General features: G+C 39.9%; 1 protein-coding gene across 10 annotated transcripts in view; it reads left to right on the top strand.

Annotated features, from left to right (window-relative positions):
• The window catches only part of FRMD6 (FERM domain containing 6), an 85,257-nt gene that overhangs the window by 34,552 nt on the left and 34,342 nt on the right, over positions 1-16,363 (top strand). For 5 of the 10 annotated variants that reach the window (XM_084887045.1, XM_084887043.1, XM_084887042.1 and 2 more), the window contains 4 exons: positions 4,498-4,741; positions 11,355-11,445; positions 14,445-14,524; positions 15,507-15,583. In XM_084887045.1, the coding sequence (XP_084743171.1) occupies positions 4,643-4,741; positions 11,355-11,445; positions 14,445-14,524; positions 15,507-15,583 (347 nt within the window). In that variant the 5' untranslated portion in view covers positions 4,498-4,642. Of the gene's footprint in view, positions 1-4,497; positions 4,742-11,354; positions 11,446-14,444; positions 14,549-15,506; positions 15,584-16,363 lie in introns of all 10 variants that reach the window. The other 5 variants (XM_084887040.1, XM_084887038.1, XM_084887036.1 and 2 more) reach the window with 1 other exon arrangement.

Here is a 16,363-nt window from a genome sequence, read left to right as displayed (position 1 = left end):
AAGGTAGAGTTTGATCACTAGTAAAGCTGTTTTGTTGTTGCCTGGGGAATATGATATTATGACATATGATACTATGGTTTGTTCTTTGTAGATAATCTACCCTAAGAACATTGGGCAGAAAAAAGGCTTCCCTGGAATAGAAAATGTGCCCCCTCTTCTTTCTCCCCCTTACCCCCCAGGAAGGAGCTGAAATTTAGGACACAGAATAAGTGGCCAACGGATAAAAGGCTTAATTCCACAATTCAGATTGGTATCAATTTATTCTAATTATTTTCCCCAGGACTGTCCAATTTAAGATTAAATTTTATACCGGAGCATATTAGAGATCTGGTAATTTTGCTATTTCAGTTGAACCTTTTAATCAGCTTTAATGCAGTCCTGGGTAAATTAAAAACTTAATCCTATCTCTCTTTTAGGGCTTTTATAGTTTGCCATCCTCAAAGCTTTCTAGAAAAAGCAGCAATGAAGCATTACTGCTTCTTTTTTTTTTTTTTAATATATTTTATTAATTTTTTACAGAGAAAAAGAGAGGGATAGAAAGTTAGAAACATCAATGAGAGAGAATCATTGATCAGCTGCCTCTTGCTCACCCCCTACTGGGGATGTACCCGCAACCAATGTACATGCCCTTGATGGAAATCGAACCTGGGACCTTTCAGTCCACAGGCCAACGCTCTATCCACTGAGCCAAACCGGTTTTGGCGCATTACTGCTTCTTAAACACTCTGCTTTTGTTACATTTTCTTCAGTAAACCTCTTTTAGTCTTTTGTTTTTACTGCATGATTTGGACCAAGAAATAAATAAAAGTTGTACTCAAATGAAATTTTATTATTAATTAAGCTTTGGAAACATCCCAAACCTCAGAATATATTTTTCCCCTACGTTTTTCTTTTCATTCTAGAAAGTAGGTCAGTAGAAATACCGCCGGTTAATTGGTTTAATTAGAAATGGAGAATTATAGGAGGAACTCAATTGGAAGTGTAGATTTAAATAAGAAGAAATATACTGGGATTAATATCACAAGTGTTTGAATTTAAATAAGATGCATTAAGAATAGTTTATCATTTCTTAAAAGATTTTAATAACAAGAGAGGATTGTAATGTATTAATACAGATGGGGAAATTTTGCCATGAAATATAATACTTGACAAGGAAATCATTTTAGAACTGTGTTTCTTAAACAGTACGCCTAAGAATTTTATTCTGTACGACCTTAATGGATATGTGGTGGGTTGGGGAGTATTCTCTGCCCAAGTAAGTTTGAGAAATATTAAGTTGAACAAATTTGAAAAGTTGCCTGCAGGACTTACCAGAGCTTTCAACGATTTCTGAATTTCTCTGAGAGAGTACATACAGGGTACCCTGCTTAGCCAATTTATTTATATATTTCTGCATCACCGAGTAACATTTTTCAGGAAAATGTTCTGAGTATACATAGACATGTGACCTGTTTTAGGAATTTATACTTCAGATGTGTACGTCCTGATGTGTACTATGGAGGCATTATATCCAACCCTGTGCTTCCTTCTGTTAGCTGAAGTGTGATTTCCAAATGTGACTGTATATCAGAAATAGCTGGGGAGCGTTTCTAAAAGATGAAGGTTTCTGAGCCCTGATCCTGACCCTGGAGATCCTGATTGAGTAGAGACGTCCCTGTGCCCAGGATCTGTGTTTATTGCAGATGTCCAGGCAGTGCTGGTCCTACAGTGGCCGCTTTGGAACTGCTGAGCTCAAAGAGTGCATGTTTTATTTTATTTATTTTTAAAATATATCTTATTGATTTTTTATAGAGAGGAAGGGAGAGGGATAGAGTTGGAAACATCTATGAGAGAGAAACATCGATCAGCTGCCTCCTGCACACCCCCTACTGGGGATGTGCCTGCAACCAAGGTGCATGCTCTTGACCAGAATCGAACCTGGGACCCTTCAGTCCGCAAGCCGAGGCTCTATCCACTGAGCCAAACCTGTTTCGGTAAAAGTGCGCATGTTTTAGATCGGCGATGGGATTCGGGTGCAGTGAGTTTGTAGCCATAGAACACGTGGGCCAACCATCCCCGCGTGGAGAGGATGCAGCAGGACCTCCAGGGACCCCGTCGGGCGATGTGCTGGCTACAACCTAATGGAACACAGTCGCTACTATCCTTTAGGAAAAGCAGAATATTTCTAAGGGAGCTTTTGGTCACCATCCCAGGGAGGGAGTACTGTAAATAAGATTACTATTTGTGTTTACTTAGTTTGAGGCGCTCCCTTTTGGATAGTATATTATTTATACTTCAGACATCTTTTTTTTAATTGATTTTAGAGAGAGAGGGAAAAGGAGATAGAAACATCGATTAGAGAGAAACATCTGTCGGCTGCTTCCTGTACACCCCTACTGGGGATGGAGCCAGCAACCTAGGCATGCACCCTGACCGATTGGGAATTGAACCAGTGACCTCTTGGTTCATGAGTCAATGCTCAACCACTGAGCCACCCTGGCTGGGCATTTATACTTTATTTTATTATTATTTTTTTTAAATATATTTTATTGATTTTTTTACAGAGAGGAAGGGAGAGAGATAGAGAGCTAGAACCGTTGATGAGAGAGAAACATTGACCAACTGCCTCTTGCACACCCCTTACCGGGGATGTGCCCGCAACCAAGGTACATGCCCTTGACCAGAATCGAACCCGGGACCTTTCATTCCGCAAACGAACACTCTACCACTGAGCCAAACCAGTTTTGGCAATACTTTAAAAGGAAATACTGGTTTATGTTTATTTATGGTGTCATCTAAGAGTATATTCTCTCCCACCCTCCTGCTGATAGCAAAGAATATGTTCTCTCCCACCCTCCTGCTGATTACAGATGGACATTTAACCTTAAGATGCAAATAGGCCAAGATTCTGTCTCATTTTATGCTTTGATTTATGTGATCACTGATAATAGCTTTTTCTATTAAAACTATGTGGTTGTAACTCTCTACCTGTTAAAACAGTTCTCTATTCCTGGAAATTCTCTTTTGCTTCTCACAAATTTAGGAACAATGTACATGTAACGGTATTAAATAAGAAACACTATAAATATTGCTAATGGTTTGAGAGGCAATGATTCTTAACATATCTTTGTTGACTAGTGTTATATTAGCAATGGATGAAATATTAAACACACTCCTTAAAAGTAGGAAATACCCACCACTTTTAAAATTATCTTACAAGGCCCTGCCAATGCAATGAGACACGAAACAGAAATAAAAAGACCTTCATTGAAAATTGGAGAGAAAATTTTCATTACTTGGAAATAAATTTGTATAAATTGAAGATCTGAGAGAAGTTAAAAAATAAAATTAATATGTTTAATAAACTGATTAGAAGTCAGAGATTTCCAAAACCCACATTTCTTTTGCATACAAACATAGTTTGATATACTATACAGTTTTGTTTCTTTGTATTTTATTGGTTAGTGAGATAACAAATAGAAAAATTGTTTGCAATGTCAATTGAGAGAATTAGGAGAGAGGGCAGTGCCATAAAAGGGAGAAAAACGTTGCAAGGAGGGCATAGTAGCCGTGCTAAATGTCAGAGAGGCATCCGGCACAGTGACTCCTCAGATATCGCTAATGGTCTGGAGCAGTGGTCAGCAAACTCATTAGTCAACAGAGTCTAATATCAACAGTACAACGATTGAAATTTCCTTTGAGAGCCAAATTTTTCAAACTTAAACTTCTTCTAACACCACTTGTTCAAAATAGACTCTCGCCCAGGCCGTGGTATTTTGTGGAAAGAGCCACATGTGGCTTTCGAGCTGCAGTTTGCTGACCACGGGTCTGGAGTCACTGGCTTGTTTGTTGAGCCGGGCGGGTGACGTGGAGGAGGTGAAAGCCAGACCAGAGTGACTGAAGAAGGAATGGCATGCAAGGGCCAAGACGTTTATTTGACTTTGTAATGGAAGAAAGGAGTTTTAGAATTTTGTCGTTGTCGTTACTATTTTGTCATTTTGCTTCTTGTGGGCGCCCTTTGTTATCTGTCCTGGGAGGCTGAAAACACCTCAGAGGCGGCTCTGCCTCTGTGAGCCCTGCAGTGCATGGCTGTTACGTTTAATTCATGATTGTGAATGAAAGTTTTAGGGCAGTCGTTAGTGGGCAAGATGTAGGATGAATTTCAGGGAGTTCTCACTTATTCTTCTAAGCAGCTCTATCTTTAAAAAAAAATATTTTTATTGATTTTTTTACATAGAGGAAAGGAGAGGGATAGAAAACTAGAAACATCAATGAGAGAGAAATATCGATCAGCTGTCTCCTGCACACTTCCTACTGGGGATGTGCCCGCAACCCATGTATATGCCCTTGACCGGAATTGAACCTGGGACCTTTCAGTCTGCAGGTCTATCCACTGAGCCAAACTGGTTTAGGACTAAGCAGCCCTAGCTATGAGACACGCTGTCCCTGTGCTGCTCCTCTCTCTGGCTCTCATCTCACCGCCGTTATTCACGCCTGATGGGGCTTTTTGTTTTCTAGCTGTGAACCCTCCGTCGTGGCACCTCATGATGCTTCTCCTGCGGAGTGTGTGATGAGGAGCGGCGTGCGGCTGTGGAGTTCTCGGAAGCAGCGGCGTTGGTGGGGACGCGGAGCCCAGCGCTGACCACTGGAGAGCCCCCACACGATGAACAAACTGAACTTCCACAACAACAGAGTCATGCAAGACCGCCGGAGCGTGTGCATTTTCCTTCCCAACGACGAGTCTCTGAACATCATCATCAATGTGAGTGGGTCCCTCCTTAGAAACGTTTAAATAATTGTGTTCCCACCAGTGACCGCATTCTAGTTATGACTTGGTTAGTTAAGGGGTGAAGCTATTACAGAATGAGACCATTAATAATCTGGCGGGGTGGGTGCTAAAGTAGTCCACACAGGTATGAACTCTGAATTATGGGTGAAGTGCAGCTGGCTTCAATATTCTCTCACTTGGGGTAAAATTAGAGAATTTTGGCTACTATATTCTAGCAAAACCAACACTGGTATTTTTAAACGTTTTATAGAAATATAATTTTTATTGATATATTAGAGGTCTGGTGCACGAAATTCGTGCATGGGGGGCAGGTGGTCCCTCAGTCCGGCCTGCACCCACTTGCAACCCAGGACTGCTGGCTCCTCATGCTCACCTATCTGCCTGCCTGATTGCCCCTAACTGCCTCTGCCTCAGCCCCCACTGCTGCGGCTTCATCCGGAAGGATGTCTGGAAGGTCGTTCATCAGTCCGGTCTAATTAGCTTATTACGCTTTTATTATTATAAAAGATAATATGAATTTTCTTTTTAAATACTTTTGAGTTGTACCTACACACATGAAATAGTAATAAATTGCTAGCTTTTTAATGTGTTTTGGTGAATGTTTTAATAGTAGCCTAAGTCTAGCCAATTCCATGAATAGGTTGTGCTTATGAACATTAAACTGTTGCTTGTGCTTCATGAATCAAAGTTAATTCTCTTTAGTTCACCTGGAGATTAAGGAATATGACATTTTTTTTTTAATTTTAAAAATTGAGTTATAATTTACATGCAACAAAGTATAGGAATCTTGAGCATGCAGCTCAATGAATTTTTATAAGTGTATACATCCTTGTAATCATCATCCAGCTTAGATATAGTACAATTCCAGCACCCCAGAAAGATCTTTTGTGACTCTTCCTAATCAATAATCTCTACCCATAGGGTAACAACTGTTCCCACCTCTATCACAATAAAGTATTATAATTCTGCTTGTTTTTGAACTCCATGCCACAGAAATTATGTGCTACTAGAGAGGCCTGGTACACGAATTCATGCACGGGTGAGGTCACTCGGCCTGGCTGGTGATCGAGGCCTTCTAGGGGGCCAGCTGGCAGGGGGAAGGGAACCTGGGAGGTAGGCCAGTAGCCCCTCAATCGTGGCTGATCGAGGGCTGGCCATGGGGAAGGGCCATAGGGAGGGGCCTTGGGAGTGCACTGACTATCAGCGTCTGCCCCCTGGTGGTTAGTGCACGTCATAGCAACTGGTCAACCAGTTCCAGTTGTTTGGTCATACCGGTTGCTTAGACTTTTATATAGATGTACTCTTTTGTATCTGGTTTCTTTCACTCAACATTTGACCTGTAAAATTCATCTATTTCATTGCAAGTAATAGTAATTCTTTTTCATTGCTGTATAATATTCTGTTGTGTGAATATGCTAATATCTTTAACTATTGTTGATGGGTATTGGGCTATTTTAAATTTAGGACTATTATGAATAAAAATGTTACGAACATTTTATGTGTATGCACATATGTACACATTTCTGGGCTTATACCCAAGAGTGGTATCGTGGATCCCAGGGTATACATATGTTTAGCTTTGGTAGAGACTGCCAAACAGTTTTATGGTAATCAATAGCATGCCTAGCATTTTTCATTCCCTCTCCTTATTATCAACTTTCATTAATTGTATTCTAATGGAATTAAGGGGGAAAATTGCCTTAGCATATGCCTTGAATTAGTTCGGGTTTTTGTTGTTGTTGTTTGTTTGTTTGTTTTTGCTTTATGCCACTATATTTTAAACCAATTACTGTATAAAAGAATATTTCTAAATGTTATACTGAATACATATGGCATTTAAATAGTCTCACTAAGCAGTTTAGATGGGAAAAGGTTCTTGCTTATTAACTATTTTGGCTTTATCCTGACAATCACTACAGTTTCTTGATTTACTAATGCAACCTTGTTTTTGCTTATAAGGGTTGTCTGAAAATCAAACCTGCCTGTTGAGTTAACTTTATCATCTGTTGGGCAAAATTTGTATTGATGAGGTACTCAGCGTACCTGAGCTGTTTTTGATGTGTGAAATGACAAACTATTATTTTTGCAGCATTTGGTTTTTAAAACCTAATAAAAATTGGCAATATATATTTCTATTTCACTGTGGGCACTGGCAAAATATATTAAAATGTAATTTATTTATATATGTGAGTATGCTATTTCAGTTCCTTTACACAGTTATATAAAAATGTACCCACTAAATTTTAAAAATATGCATACTCATATAGCATAAGCACTTAAGATACTTCTCTCAATTCCATTTCTATCATTTTACCTGGTGGAATATGTATACATGAGTTTTTTTTATATACACACATACAGGAGATGGAACAAAACTTCACTGATCTCAGTTAAGTGGAAGGAAGACTAATCTGACTTCACAAGGAATACTAAAAGCTGACTATAATTTTCTAGGAAATTAATTTGTACTAAAATCTCAGGTGAGGAAGATAATTGTAGAGAACAGATTGGAAGATAGTCAATCTGTTCACTGTTATACATCAGTGGCTTTAAAATTTTAATGTACATCAGAATTATTTGGTGAGCTTGTTAAATATTCAGACCACTAGGGGCCCAATGCATGAATTGGTGCGCCTTCAAAGGAACTGTGGGCCTTGAGGCTGCAGTGGGCACAGGGGCAGGTCTCAGCCCATCCTTTGTGTCCCCGCCTGGCCCCTCCTGCCGCAGCCCCTGGTCCCCTGTCTGCCGGCGGCTCTGCTCCCTCCACTGCCGCCTCCACGTGCTGAGAGCGCCGCCAGCCCCACTTGCAGCCACTGATGGCACAGCACGGAGCGATTGGGGCCAGCACCAGCAGCAGGTGCGAGTGAGTCCGGCGCCATCAGTGGCTGTGTATGGGCTCAATCCCCAGTAGGGGGTGTGCAGGAGGCTGCCGATCAATGATTCTCTCTCATCATTGATGTTTCTCTCTCTCCCTCTCCCTTCCTCTGTGAAATCAATAAAAACATATTAAAAAGAAAAATAAAGATGGAACCTGCATAAAGGACGGTGCCCAGGCACTCTGAGCTGTTTGCTGTTTCAGTTGGGGCGCCTTGTTAATGAAACTCACAGGGAGAGTCTGAGCTCTGCTAGGCCTGTTCTTCTTCCAGGGGGTGTAGATTCCTTTGCCACGTCCATATTTCTCTCCATCGAGCCATTGGACCCCAGGAGGGAGAGCTGGGCTACGGAGTGTGGCAACTCCTCACTGCCAGCAACCCCATTGGAGGTTGCCAGAAAGTAGCAGTTGATGTCTTAGAGTTGTGGTATCACAAATTAAGTGTAACAAAATCTATTTCATGAATGGTCTGCTTTTTCATCATTTGTAAATAGTGTTTTACATAAAGACAGTTTACTCCCTGACAGGCATAGTTGATAGGATGTTATCTTCTGCAGGTGGGGTAAGTTTAGTGTCTTGATGATTCCGAATTCTCCATGAGTTGAACTGATAAGGGGCCGTTTTAAATGATTTTAACCAGCAGATAAATGTTAAATATGGAAACTTGGAAAACTTGGGAAATAAAATCATGCCAAATGTAAGGACCACAAAAGCTTTGAGTGGTGTAAATTGTAACCAAGAGCTTCCACCTCTTCGCTAAGACCAGAGCAAAGAGCTTTTTTGGTTTCTTTTCCGGAACATATTTACAACATTTCTGCCCAAAACAAACCATTGATGTTTAGGATCAAATACTGTCTTTATTAAAAACTTCAAATGGGCCGAAACCGGTTTGGCTCAGTGGATAGAGCATCGGTCCGCGGACTGAAAGGTCCCGGGTTCGATTCCGGTCAGGGGGATGTACCTTGATTGTGGGCACATCCCCAGTAGGGGGTGTGCAAGAGGCAGCTGATCGATGTTTCTCTCTCATCAATGTTTTTAACTCTCTATCCCTCTCTCTTCCTTTCTGTAAAAAATCAATAAAATCTATTTTTTTTTAAAAAAAAAACTTCCAATGGTAGAGTATACCTTTAGATACTGCCTTAATTCTTACTACCGCATACTCTATAGCACTTTTTAAAAGTTTCCATTGCTCCTGAAAATTAAATAATGAAAAATTTCACAACAGCCAATGTGTTGTCATAGAAGACTGATACCAAGCCAAGCTTGCTCTCACCGCAGGTGAGACTACAGAGCACAGCGTTGCTAATTGCAATTTTTAAACAAGAACACTGTGCTTACCTGCTAGTTATTAAAGAGCTTTATCAGCAGGCTCCAAGTGCTTGATTTTAACATGCAGAACAATAGTGATAATAATTATAGGGGAAGTACGGAGGAAATGTACAGCATTATTTGAACAGCAGATACACAATACAGCCTAGGTTATGCTCACGGACAGTTTGTGGTTTAAGAATTGTTCTGTGAACTTTTCATCACATTTTTTTTTTCATCCTAAGTACTCTGTGTCTGACATTTTTAGCTACAGTCAAAACTAAGAATTGGAGGTGCCCTACACTGTATGACATTCTGAGTCTCAACTGTGTAGCATATAGTTCAGTTTTATGTAACAACTGATATTTTTTCCTTTACCAGTCTGCTTACTGAAGCTTATTTTTAAAGTGCAATTACGGTGCTAAAGAACTCAAAATCCAAAGTCCTTTTAATGAATGAAGAGGATGATGGTTTCCTACTGGTACATGTGTCCTCCCAGTGGTGTTGGGTTTGCATTCATACATTTTCCCATTTACTACATGGTCTGCCTGCTCAGTGGTCAGAGAGCAGTCTGGAGTCGTGGGACAGAGCTAAAGGAGCCCACAGGGAAATCACACTCCTGGCTTTTATTCATCAAGTATTTATGGAGAGCCTACGGTATGTCCTGGATATAAATAGGACATCTTTCCTAAGCCCCCAAATTTGTCTCTGGCCTTAACATACAGACCTTTTGCACTTTCCAGCGGATAAGGTGTTTTAGATTAATTGTAATGACTGTGGAAAAGAGTAGTGAGCCTAACTTTCCTTACCCCATTGGTCATTGTCACCATTCTGAACTGTTGGGCTGTCAGTTATTGAGGAACCTCAGCATGTTTTTATTCTCCGACTCCGAATCTGAGTTACATATTAAAGTAATGATAAAAAGTCATTAATTCAGAATGAACCAATTTAGAATTTATAGTAATTATCATTGAAGACAGAATTTGCAAGTTGTAGAACAAACGAAAAGTGAAGTGCCACCCATAATGGAAATATCAATAGCTGAAATGATAAACTGTCACGTTGCACATGTTTTAACATACACATATAATAGTGTTACAGAACACAGATTAACGGAGTTGTGAATTGCTGCCTTTGTCACTTGACCTTAAGCTTTCTGGGTCTTATTTTTTTTACTTCTATAAAATGAAGTAATGACCAATAGGGTCTCTTAAAGTCAATTCCAACTCTAATGAGCTTCAGTCATTCTGAATTCAACCAGGTATACTCAGCACAATTTCTATCTCCCAAAACACTTCATTAAATATTTGAGAAGTCTTAAAACTATATCTTGTAAGGATTGTTTTATCATTCAACATGTGACTTTTCAGAATAATTTACTCCCAGGGTTTCAGATTAATGTGGTTTTATGATATTTGATTTATAGTAGAATTCAGAAAGGAAACCTGGTTTAGGTACCTAAAAGTGTAAGACAATAAAATGATTAATTAAGATAAATAAGAGCTAGGCATTCATGTATTGTATAATATATGAGTATTTTGCTTAGGCTGTCACAAGGAAAACTTTCCTTATAAAGATACTTGCTAAATTTGATCATCTGAGTAGGCTGTTTTGGGTTCCTTCCTAAATACTTATCGCATACCATAATGGGTTTACACTAAGGCCTTGCCCATGTATCATGAAATTTATGAGTTTCCTACAGATTGCATTGGGACTTTTATTACCATGTTGTAAAAATTTGTATTGTGATAATCATTATTGAAACTCAGCCATGGATTAAAGTGGACGATTTTTTTATATATCTATAATAATAAAAGCATAACATGCAAATTAGACCAGATATCCTTCCGGACAAAATCAGGACTGTGAGGGAAGCCTGGTTCCCAGGTGCCTGCCAGTGGCCAGAGGGAAGCCAGTGCCGACAGCTGGGGGAAGGCCTACTCTTAGACAATTTTATACATCAGGCCTCTAAATACATATACATATACATATACATATACATATATATATATATATATATATATATATATATTTTTTTTTTTTATTTTTATTTTTTTTTTCAGAGAGGAAGGGAGAGGAAGAGAGAGGTAGAAACATCAATGATGAGAGGGAATCATTAATTGGTTGCCTCTTGCACACGCCCTGCTGGGGATCGAGCACACAACCTGGGCAGGTGCCCTTGACCAGAATCAAACCTGGGACCCTTCAGTCTGCAGGCCAATGTGGTAACCACTGAGCCAGACTGGCTAGGGCAAACTAGACACTTTCAATAAACTTAACATTCTTTTGCTAGTGTCAGCTTATCCTTTCAAGGAATCTATTTAGGATGCATTAAATTGCCCAATTGTGGTTCACTGTGTGGATGCCGTTGAATTATTATCTCAAGTTGTATTTTTCCCCCCGTAGGTTAAAATTCTGTGTCACCAGTTGCTGGTCCAGGTGTGTGACCTACTCAGGCTAAAGGACTGTCACCTGTTTGGACTCAGTGTTATACAGAGTAAGTCTTACCCTCATCTCTCATGGATTCAGCCAACTGTCCCAAAGGAAGTGACATTTTACACCTGTCACTTAAGTTGGGCATATGTTATGAAATTGTGATTCAAAAAATACCCATAAACTGATCATCATTTTGTTGTCTAGTATTCATTTTTTAATGAATAAAGTCTTGTGTATTTTTTTACAAGATTTTGAATCTTAGATCATGCATTTATTATAGTTTGAACTTAAACATTCTTTCCTCTTTAGGAGTCTGGATTTCATGTCTTTGCTCTTTTATGTTGTAAAGCTCGATTTTTGTTTCCCTGCACAGAGGGAGCAGCTGGAGCGAGTAGGAAATTAGCTTGGATATTTTAATGATTTAATTTGTTTTATAATTTGGGGCATGAAAAAAAATGTAGACACAATAAAACTGACTTTCCTCTATTCAGATTCACTTGCTAATGACTGTATAACAAAGTGTCCTATTAATTTCTTCTAATTCAGATTCACTTGCTATTGACTATATAACAGAGTGTCCTATTGATTTACTCTTATATTCTGTTTGTTCCTCCTTATCCCTTCTCTTGTCTCCAGTCGGAATCTACAACTTTGAGAGACGGGATCGTTTTCCTCTGTGGACTTCATGTGGAGAAGGTGGTCGAGGAAAGGGCTTCTCTGCCCTGCCACCTTAGAGTTTAGGTCCCAGGGTTTATCTGCAGCCATTTCTTATAAACGTTCTTTCAAAGAGTAATTTAAAATTTCTCTAGGTCCTGGCTGGTGTTGCTAAATGGATAGAGCTTCCGTTAGAACTGATCAATGTTTCTCTCTTACGTTGAGGTCTCTCTCTCTCTCCCGTTCTCTTTCTAAAATTTAAAAGAAAAAAAAAAATCCCTCTAATTTAATCTTCTGGATACCAAAAACCTTTCATATCTTTGTTCAGTTTTTTGAGGAAAAATTTTTGTGGAATGTTTTTGTATGTACAGTTGGCTATAAATTATTTTTTGCTACAGGAATTAGTTTAATGTTAAGGCTTATGATATCTTGAGAAAATGGTTAGCACCATAAAACGCTTAGATCTGTCAGATCGGAAAGTGTGTGATGATTGACTGGTAAGCAAGGCTCTGCTCCTCCCGAACATGAGCTGTTTTCAGTGTTTTTAGGTGAGGCCGGAGCAGGGAACATGTCAGGAACCCACGAATCAACCATTTGCTCTTCGCTTTCTTCCCAGGGTGGTTACTGCAATAAAAACACAAACGCGCAGCTCCATCCCAGCATTAGGACACACCTCAGTCTTTCTTTTAAGAGCCTGGGAGGATATAAGACGCCCTGTGGATTCTGAATAACTTCACGTTCACTTCGCTCTGAGGGTCATTCTTCTGACCGCACAGGCAGACTGTTGGTCTTTGTTGTTGAACAAAGTCAGTCTAATAAAACCAGTTTACAGCTTCCTTCGGATTCATTCGAAAGAAGGATCTGGAAGGTGTTCTTTGTAAAAGAGAGACTGTAACATGGTGAAAGGACCTTGGGACAGGAATCTGATGACCTGGTTCTAATTCTGGTTCTGCAGCTTGCTAACCATGTGGCTTCAGACATGTCGCTTGCCTTCCTCCGTTTCAGTTTTCTCGCTTGTGGAATGGGAACTGCTGTGCCACCTGCTTCGCAGGACTGGTGTGTGCGCTTCAGATTTCTCAAAGAACAAAGCTCCGGCCAGACTGTCCGATGGCAGGGGCAGGGGCACTTGGAAACTAGGCATGTGCTGTGGTGGTGAGCAGCAGTCTCAGTTCTACTCCCTGGGCTGCATCTTCAGACGGGAACTCGAGCCAAACAAATCAGGTTCAGCGGGAAGGTTGTCTGATCTTGTCCATTTTGTGTTTAGTCAGTAACACAGGCGAGAGGAGCCATGGTTGTTAGTCAGTCTGATAAGTGGATTGAAGAAGCATCGCTCTCTTTCTCGGGGAGCTTTTTCCTACCCCGTCATTCACATTGGTCGGTTTCATGTGGCCAGTTATAGACAGAGAGTGGCTTCCCCCTTCCTGTTCTCTTCTGGCACTTTTCCCGTCGAACCCCAGCATTCAGCCAGGAGCGACAGTGTGGCCAAGTGTGTCCTCCTTGGAGGGGTTCAAGAAATGCACTTCCATTCCAGAAGGAGTACATTTTTAAGTGGAGCTTCCCATGAGCCTGCCCCTTTGGTGAGGATGAGAGAAGAAAAAAAAAAGATTAAAAACTTTTGTGCAAGATAGGAACGCTGAAGGCTTTTCTTGTGAAATAAATCTCCCTTAAACCAGTCTCTTGGAGAAGTCTGAAAAACTCCTATATTTTTATTAGCTTGTTTTCACATGTTTAGATCATGTTGACATGGGTTTTTAGCAGTCTGGTGTTCTGTGTGTCTTGAAGAACTATGTTGGCATTCATTCTTGTGTTGCCTAAGATCCTTCTCATCTTCCCACAAGATCAATCTTAAAGGCAGTGTGAATAATGCTCATCATTCTGTCACACTGTGTTTTACGGGGAGAATATACTCGGGGACTGCTCTTCATAAAGCAGGGGCCAGGCCCCCCGCTTGGAAACGTGTGGTTATTATCAGTGTTATCTGATTTCTTGTGCAGCAGTGAGGATGGCATTTCTGCACCATTTCATTATTGTGCCGTGGAGGGAAGCGCCTTCTGAGAGCTAGACAAAAGCACGTTTTTTGTAAAACCAAGTAATGTCCAGTATTGGAAGTTATGACCCTCAAAACTAAGTACAAGTAGGAAACCGTATTTCTTCTAAGTATTACATATTTTAATAGTTTGTGTGCTGTATTACAATAAGCAAAGTAATTCATAAAGGCCCTCATTAATGTCTAGCTCGCAGGACTTATGTCTTCGAATCTTGTTGCGTTTTCTCGGTAGTATGTGAATTCAGAGTGCATTCATAAATCTTGAGGCTTTCTTTGAAAAACCTGTTTCTTTGTATATTCTTTTCCTTTAAAAAAAATAAACATTTTTTTTATCACCTGTCTCCTTGTTTAACGTGCAGATAATGAGCATGTGTATATGGAGCTGTCACAGAAGCTTTATAAGTATTGTCCAAAAGAATGGAAGAAAGAGGCCAGCAAGGTACGACCATACGAAGTCTCTTGGGTGAGATTACATTTATGAGCAAAATTATTTTGATTTTTTTTAAAAGGTTTATTTGAGCTATTCTACATTAAAAAATATTGTAAACGGCATTTTATGCAGTAGAGAATGGGAAAGGGAAATGCATTTTTAAAGATCCAAAATGTCACATCGATGAAGTATTAATAGCATCCAACTAGATTTGGGATATCTGTTTAAGTAATGCTAGATAATAACTTTTCGATAACCATGGGATAATGCGTTGAAACGGAAAGGTACATGTGCTCTTTTGTGGCTGTGTTAGTTGTACAAACTGATGTTCTAAGGAGGATTAACAACTTTTGAATCTACTTTTACTGCCCTTCCATTTAATACTTTGTTACTTGATTGTGCTGGTGCCTCTCTTCAGTAAACATGGAATCTATTGACACGGGGAAGCCCTCACCGGGGATTTACCTCGTGTTCTCAGGATCGCCCTCCTAAGTCAGGAATAAATCCCCAGTGTCTGATCCTAGAGCCTCCAATTTGTACTTAAGAATTCCTGGAATAAACTGGAAGGCCACTTCAAAGCTAACTACAAAGCAGGGAGCGCGAATGTCTAAATAAACAAACAGCATATTAGGATTTGGTATGTGGAATGTCAGAGGCACAAGAGAACATTTGTAATGAGGAGCAAATGGTCACCACAGGGGACAGCGCTGAGAAAGGAGCTGGATCCCGGCTAGAAATTTCCACTGGCGTTTATTTTTATCTCCCCTTCTGTTGTCATTGGCATTACAGTGAATGAGTATCAGATACAGTAATGATGCTTTATGACTTCCTGGTTTTGCCTGAGTCTGGTATCCATATGGGACCACTGCCTGCAAGGCCACACTCACCAGGGGTAGATAAAACCTTTCCGTGTTTAAAAAGTAGCTTGTAAATAGTGGTAAGTTATTACTTTTGAAAAACAGCTTGATTTTTTTATGTGACTTTGTTTTAGGGAATTGACCAGTTTGGACCTCCTATGATTATCCACTTCCGAGTACAGTACTATGTGGAAAACGGCAGACTGATCAGGTATGAGGACAGCGAGAGAGTCTGAACCTGTCTTTCCCATGCACTCATCTTCCCACACAAACGAGCATATATATATATATATATATATATATATATATATATATATATATATATATATTATTGATTTCTGAGATGAAGGCAGAGGGAGAGAGAGACAGAAACATCAATGATGAGAGAGAATCATTGATTGACTGCTTCCTGTACACCCCTTACTGGGGATCGAGCCTGCAACTGGGATATGTACCCTGACCTGGAATCAAACTGTGACCTTGTGGTTCATATGTTGACACTCAACCACTGAGCAACACCAGCTGGGCTGTCTCATAGGTTTCGTTTTTATTTTATTTTAATTTTTTTGTTAATCCTCACCTGAGGATATTTTTCCATTGATTTTTGGAGAGAATGGAAGGAAGGGGGAGAGACAGAGAGAGAGAACATTGATGTGAAAGAGACATATCAGTTGGTTGCCTCCCACATGTGCCCCAATCTGGGCTGGGGATTGAGCCTGCAACAGAGGTACATGTCCTTTACCAGAATCGAACCTGTGACCCTTCAGTCCTTAGCCCTGCCTGACGCTCTATCCATTGAGCTAAAGTGGCTAGTGCAAGGGATTTTTTTATTTTTTAAAGTCTTTTTGCATGTGCATGTATCCTCAGGTCCTCCAATAAAGGTACAGTTTACACTCAGTAAATACCTGTTAGATAAGGGAATGGCTAGCTGACTCACATTCTCTGTACTCCCCATTTTCTTTTTTCATTTTTAATATATTTTTATTTATTT

Source organism: Pipistrellus hanaki (genome assembly GCF_964339955.1).
Source record: "Pipistrellus hanaki genome assembly, chromosome: 1".
NCBI lineage: Eukaryota > Metazoa > Chordata > Mammalia > Chiroptera > Vespertilionidae > Pipistrellus > Pipistrellus hanaki.
Note: the sequence above shows the minus strand (reverse complement) of the source record. Positions and strands in the feature narration are given on the sequence as shown.